At 28.1% G+C, this 6,944-nt stretch overlaps 1 protein-coding gene across 1 annotated transcript; it reads right to left on the bottom strand.

The window, feature by feature from the left end:
* Nucleotides 1-308: 308 nt before the first annotated feature.
* On the bottom strand, nt 309-3,361 carry LOC143601158 (triosephosphate isomerase, cytosolic-like). The gene is made up of 8 exons (XM_077078639.1): nt 3,295-3,361; nt 2,449-2,524; nt 2,216-2,339; nt 2,041-2,125; nt 1,819-1,951; nt 779-873; nt 618-696; nt 309-535 (listed from the first exon to the last, which is right to left on the bottom strand). Exons 1-8 carry the CDS (start codon nt 3,331-3,333, stop codon nt 324-326), a joined length of 843 nt encoding a protein of 280 aa, XP_076934754.1. The 5' UTR covers nt 3,334-3,361; the 3' UTR covers nt 309-323.
* Nucleotides 3,362-6,944: the final 3,583 nt, after the last annotated feature.

Raw genomic sequence — 6,944 nt, forward strand, 5'->3', positions numbered from 1 at the left:
TATAAACGTGTGATTCCCTTTTGGAGATACCATGAGGATTAATATCTTTATTATAGAAACCTTTTTTTAATAAACTAGAAATTCATTTGTACAGTCCAAGCACACTTACTAAAATCACAAGCCTCGGATCATACATTCGAACTAAATCTCAAAAACCAGGTAGTCAGGAAAAACCCGCACACGGGCCAAACATTCAATAGCAACAAATCATGTACGCAAAAAGGAACTTATTCTTAATCTTATTAATTAAGACAAAACATATTGTCTAATTAACATCAAAAGCCCCAAAATTTGACATCATAAATGATATAAAACTCATTTCTTCACCTCAGCAGCATTGATGATATCAATGAATTCAGGCTACATAAACAAAATAAACAACCTTTTAAATTAAAAAAAAAAAACAATAAACTAAGAAAAATATTACAATAATGATATAATAATTCATTTACCTTAAGAGAAGCACCACCAACTAAGAAACCATCAACATCTTTTTGCCCTCCTAATTCCTTGCAGTTGGAACCACTCACAGATCCTACAAACAAACGCATTATATTTTAATTTTAAATTTATAAAATAGAAAATTAATATATAAGATTAATAACACATTGACAAACCTCCATAGATAATCCTGGTTGAAGCTGCCACATCAGCCTTGATGTTTGTTTCAAGCCATTTCCTTAACTCTGCATGTACCTATTATTCACAATTATTTTCTTGAAAATATGTTCACACATGATATTATACACTAATAAGTAAAAACTTATATTCGGCTTACTTCTTGAGCCTGAGCTGGAGTCGCAACCTTCCCGGTTCCAATAGCCCAAACGGGCTCGTATGCTAGGACTACATTATCCCAGCTTGGGATCTTGTCTGCAATAATATATTTACAAAATTCAGATTTTGGATCTTATATATTAGTACGGGTGACAAGCTTAAACAAGGTTCACCCGAGAACTAGACGAGCCTTAAAGTAAGCTTGTTTAATAAACGAACCAGAGTCCAAGCTTCACTTGGCGAGTTCGAGTTGGCTCGCCTAAATGAGCCTATTATTTATACAATTTTTATTTAATACATGAAGTATATATTCAAATGATGATATTTATTATACAGAAAATTATAAAAAATAAATCAATAATGTATATTATGTTATACATTAGAGTTATATAATTAAAAACTGTATATAATAATAAATAATAATAATGTATGTATATTAATAAATAAATATAAACGCGAGATCTGGTAACTTAAAACGAGCCGACCTTGAGCCAAGTTATGCTCAGGTTTGGCTCATTTACACCCCTAGGCACAACAGATCTATGCATGGCGTGATCTGCTGCACCAAAGGCCCTACGAATTTAAAAATTAGTATTTCTTTAAAATTAAAAGATGACGCATGAGATTGAAAAGTGACAGAAGATTTTAAATGAGGGTAGAAACTACTATTAATCCTTTAATTTTAAAATCTTCTGTGTCACTTTTCCTCCGCGTCATCTTTTAATTTTAAAGAAATACTATTAATCCTTTAGTGTTGGGGATATGTGCCATGTGATTGGTGGAAATTACTGGAAACTAAAAATAAAAATAGTCAAACGGCTATTTTTGTAATTTCAAAAACTCTTGTTTATTCTGTTAATATCTTTGGTCAAATGGGATATTTTCGTGATTTTCAAAAAACAAAGATTACATATAGGTTCATTTGGTTCAACTCAAAATATGTAGCGGGTCAATCCAGGTTTACTGAAACTATACAACGGGCCACTCTTATAAAACTTGCTAACATCATACAAATCAAAGATTGTTAAAACAACAATATACCTGCAATTGCTTTAGTTTGTGCAGCAACAACTTTCATTGTTGTTCCCGCTTCGCGTTCCTCAAGAGTCTCCCCAACACAAGCAATAACCTTCAAACCTTGGGAAAGCGCGTATGCAACTTTGTCTCCTACAAACTAAAGATCCATTTACCAAATTAATAAAAACATAAATAACATCTTCACTAACAAACAGACACGAAACAATCATATAATAAACAAATTACTTCATTGGTTTCGTTTAACAAAGCTCTCCTTTCAGAGTGACCAATAATGACCCATGGGATACCCAAGTTGACAAGCATTTCTGCACTGCAATTACAAAACAATATCAATTATTACATAATCATTATATAAAATTTAAAATTATTAAATAAAAAATAAATAAAGATTCCTTTATACCTGATTTCACCAGTGAATGCACCTCCTTTCTTAACCCAACAATTTTGGGCTGCAACTTGAAAATGTGGCTTCAGTTCACTTTTAACACAGGGCATGAACACATACGGTGGACTCACCACAATCTCTGCAAAATTTGAGGAATTATTTGGAATAATAAGATCAATATCTATATACTAAATTGTTTACAAATTCATAGTGATCATGATGCAAAAAAATTGACTCATTTGACCAACCTACAACATCTGCAGATGGCACTTGACCACCATTAAGTGTTGACACAATCTTCTTAACCTCATCTATGGTTCCATTCTGCAACAAAAATTCAAATAATCTAAATCAAGAACGGGAATCCGGTTTCTATTTCTTACTAATGAAGAGCATATTAGTGAAAAATGGACTGATGATTAGGCAGCCGAGCTGAGCGCGAGTTGCTTGTGAGTAGTTTTTCAAGCTCAAGCTGGAGCTCGACTCAGCTTTTTATTTATCAATTATTTTACTTATATTTATACTCATTTTTTGTAAATAACAATATATTTTAATTATAGTTTTTAGGGTTTGGATCAAATACAAATGACTTTTATCGTGAGAAGTGTATAAATAACTAGAGTAATTATGTTAACGCTAGAGTAATTATTATTACACTATAACTTTAGAGCCAGAGTAATTATAATTACATTATTTTATTTTTATAACATTATTACTCTAGTTATTTGTAACGGATCCCACCCTAGTTTGTATATATTTATTTACTTATTTTTATCATAAGTTATATATAAAAATTATTATTACAAAAATATATCTTTTATATATTAAATAAAATTATATAAATAATAGGCTTGCGAGCAGGCTCAAGCTCGTTAGGCTCATTTAATAAACAAGCTTATTTTCGGCTCGAGCTCGATTCAAGCTCTTAGCGAGCCGATCTCGAGCGGCTAGGCCCATTTGCACAATGATTATTGCGTATTCTATAATCACTAAATCCCAGATAATCAATATCTACAGTTTTGAATTAAATCAACCAAACAAATTTGGACGATTATTAAAAAAATTAACAAAATCGTGAGTGTGCGGATACTTACGCATTTCCAGTTGCCGCCAACGAAGAATTTACGTCCCATTTCTGATCGAAAGCAAAAGAACTGAAAGTTGTTTTAACGATCTCAGTATGTAATATTACACAAAATAATAATAATAATAATAATGCACACCTTTTAAGCTTAACGGAATTGGTTTACTCCGAGAATTTGTATGGAAACTGCTTTTTTAACGGATCACAAACTACCAAAAAAGTTGCACTATTTTTATAACATTTTACTAATATTTGGAAATTGGAATTAATGAAATATCAAGTATCTATCTATCCATATCTATAACTAGCTTTAGACCATGTCCATTACACGTGATTATTCAAATAATAAAATTATAAATAAGAGTTAAGTGCCATTTTAGTATCTGTGTTTTGTTCAATTACGTAACTTTAGTACCGTTTTTGAATTTTATGCATATGGCTACTTCACTTTTTAAAAACTTGCCATTTTAATACTTTTTTCTAACCCCGTTTATTTTTTTCGTTAAGTCAAGGGTAATTTGGTAACTTTTTTTTTTTTTTTCATTTTAACTCCTTCCCCCCCCTAAATCATAGCATGTGTTCATACAAACTCCTAACCTAGTGTTTGAGGCAAAATCTCCTAAGCTTTATCAACTCCGCATATATGCAATTATAATTGAAATTTTGTTTTGAAATGAAAACCGTAAATGCATCATATGGCCAAGAAATAAATCAATAGAGGAGAAAGGGTTGTGATCGATAGATTTAGGGATTTTGGGGGTTTGGATTTAAGATTTGGGGATTTAGGAATTTACATGATATAAAAGTGGGAAGTACTTTATAAGAAATAAAAAAAATTAATGAAACTAATAATGAAGTTACCAAATTACCCTTTGACTTAACAAAAAAAACAAATGGGTTTAGAAAAAAGTATTAAAATGACAAGTTTTAGAAAATTGAAGTAGCCATATGCACAAAATTTAAAAATGGTACTAAAGTTGCGTAATTGAACAAAACACATGTACTAAAATGGCACTTAACTCTATAAATAAAGTTAATCAATAAGTACATAATGTATGTGAAGAAAATATATTACATATATATTTCTTATTACTGAAATTTTAAAACTAAATACCAACTATGTCATTGAAATCAAAATTAGTGGAACCTATCAAATAAATTTTGAAAATACCATAATGCCCGTAAATAATGTGCTAAATAGGATCACAACCTATAACACTACAAAGTAATATCCTTTTTTCATAGAAAACATTAAAAGGTACTTGTACACTTAAATACATATTTTAGATTATTTTCGACTTGTTTCCTTTTAGTTAAAAATGTAGCTTAACCTATTCTACCCATTCAGAATAAAACATAACCCAACTTCACAGCATAAACACAACAATAAAACCATTCAATTAAAGATAAAAACACATTCAAGATGAGAATTAAGTAAGAATCAATTCAACAAAATACAGAAAACCTCTAATAATCATATGAATCAAATAATAAGCAAACTTGTCAAAACATGTTCAAAGTCAAAGAATGAAAATAAAATCAAACAAATATTGTTAAATTCCAAGTAACACTATGAAAACCTAAAATGAAACTATTTAAATCAAATATTTTTCAATATAATGTTTTCATTTTTTTTACTATTGCAATATGATTATCGTATATGCTATTAACAAACTAATCTTTTTGTTTATTGAAATAAATTATATTAGTTAAATAAATTTGATTTTATATAAAATAAAAACGACTTAAATTTGGAGATGATATAGAAACTTAGGTTGACTTTTAATTATAACTGAATTTGAACTTAAATAATAACCTATTATGATTAACTTATATATAGAAAATATATATTAGTTAAAATTAAATATCTTAATTTATAAGATATAAAAGTAAAGAAGTTTTGGTGGGAAAAAATTGTTAGATGAAACATAGTGATTACATGTGTCACAATTATTTTCTTTTATTAGAATAGGTAGATAAGTATATATATATATATATATATATAAACGAAATATTTAAAAGCTCTCTGTCTGCACCATAAATCTAAAGTCATTTGACTAGAATTCGCGGGTATGGGTCTCCCCAAATACAAATAGCTCTTAAATGGGTTATAACATCTCATTAAATATAAAATTAATCTTACCAAATATTTGATATGAAAATCCTATAAAATAGGGATACTAAAAATTAATATCTGATTTTTTTTAAAAAAATATATTATTTATAATTAAGAAATAATTTTATAGTAAAACAATTAAGCGGGTCATGAGTCACCACATCTAGATATCTTTTAAACGGGTTATAACATATCATTTATTTGTGAAACCCTTTTATCATCAAACCCTTTCTTACAATAAAAAAAAATTAAAATCCAAAAAATAAATATTAAAAAACAAAAAATGTAAAACAACCCCCGTAATACGGGGGATAAAACCTAGTAATATATATAAATGAATCCTCTCTATTTTCTTTCAAGCCACCAGATTGCTTTATTTGTAAATGATGGTCTCTCATATATTTGATCCGAATTTACGGGTATGTGTCTCACCAAACCCAGATAGTCATTAAACGGGTTAGAACATCTCATTGTATTACAAATTAATCTCACCAAATATTTAATATGAAAATCCTATAAAATAGGGATATACTAAAAATTAATATATGATTTTTTAACAAAAAAAAAGATATCTTAAATATATATAAACGAAATCTTTAAAAGCTTTCTGGTTGCTCTCTACTTTCTCTCAATCCACTAGATTGCTTTATTTGTAAATGGAGGCTTGTCATGCATTTGACTCGAATTCACGGGTATGGATCTCACCAAACCTAGATATCCCTTAAACGGGTTATACATCTCATTATATTAAAAATTAGTCTCGCCAAATATTTGATATGAAAATCTTATAAAATAGGGATATACTAAAAAATAATATCCTATTTCTTAAAAGACATTATTTATAATTAAGAAACAATTTTATAATAAAATAATAAACGGATCATGGGTATCATCAAACCCTGATAGATTTTAAAAACCGGGTTATAATATCTCATTTATTTATGAAACCCTTTCATCATCAAACCCTAAGTATATTATTAACTTATTTACAATAAATAAAATTAAAATCTAAAAACTATATAAATATTATAAACGAATAATGCAAAACAACCCCCGTAGTAGGATAAAATCTAGTTAGTAATAAACAAGATTTTAGTTTATTTAAAAAGTTATAACCGAAAATCGTTATAATATAAGTTAAATACACACAACCTAATAAACTGGAACAACTTGACTCGTTAAACATAAAGTTAAAGCCTTGTCCTTAGAGCATCCACAACAACAAACATTCACAAATTTTTATATCAGCGTCACATCAAATTTCTAACTTCTCTTAAAAGCCTTCATATTATTCCACAACAACAAACTTTCACAAACCGTCATATCATCACCTACCTCTATAATTAATTTATATTTGATTAAATTACTTTTATACAAATTCAGTTTTTATGTTTCATATATTTTTAAATGATACATCAAACATTTAACAAATATAACTTTAAAAAACATTTAAAAAATATAAATTTAAAAATAAAGCATTTAAGAAATAATATGCATTATTAAACATAAAAATAAAACATACATTAAACATAAAAATAAAGCAT

This window comes from Bidens hawaiensis, unplaced genomic scaffold (genome assembly GCF_021521415.1).
Source record: "Bidens hawaiensis isolate Kalapana, Puna unplaced genomic scaffold, B.hawaiensis_p1.1 tig00055783_1, whole genome shotgun sequence".
In the NCBI taxonomy this organism is placed as follows: Eukaryota; Viridiplantae; Streptophyta; class Magnoliopsida; order Asterales; family Asteraceae; genus Bidens; species Bidens hawaiensis.

Bases quoted from the DNA above. Each gene is read 5' to 3' on its own strand.
- LOC143601158 (XM_077078639.1), bottom strand. From the start codon at position 3,333: ATGGGACGTAAATTCTTCGTTGGCGGCAACTGGAAATGC. The intron at 2,525-3,294 runs GTAAGTATCCGC...TTTTTGTTGCAG, and splicing joins TTGGCGGCAACTGGAAATGC to AATGGAACCATAGATGAGGT. The intron at 697-778 runs GTAAGCCGAATA...TGTGAATAATAG, and splicing joins CTCCAGCTCAGGCTCAAGAA to GTACATGCAGAGTTAAGGAA.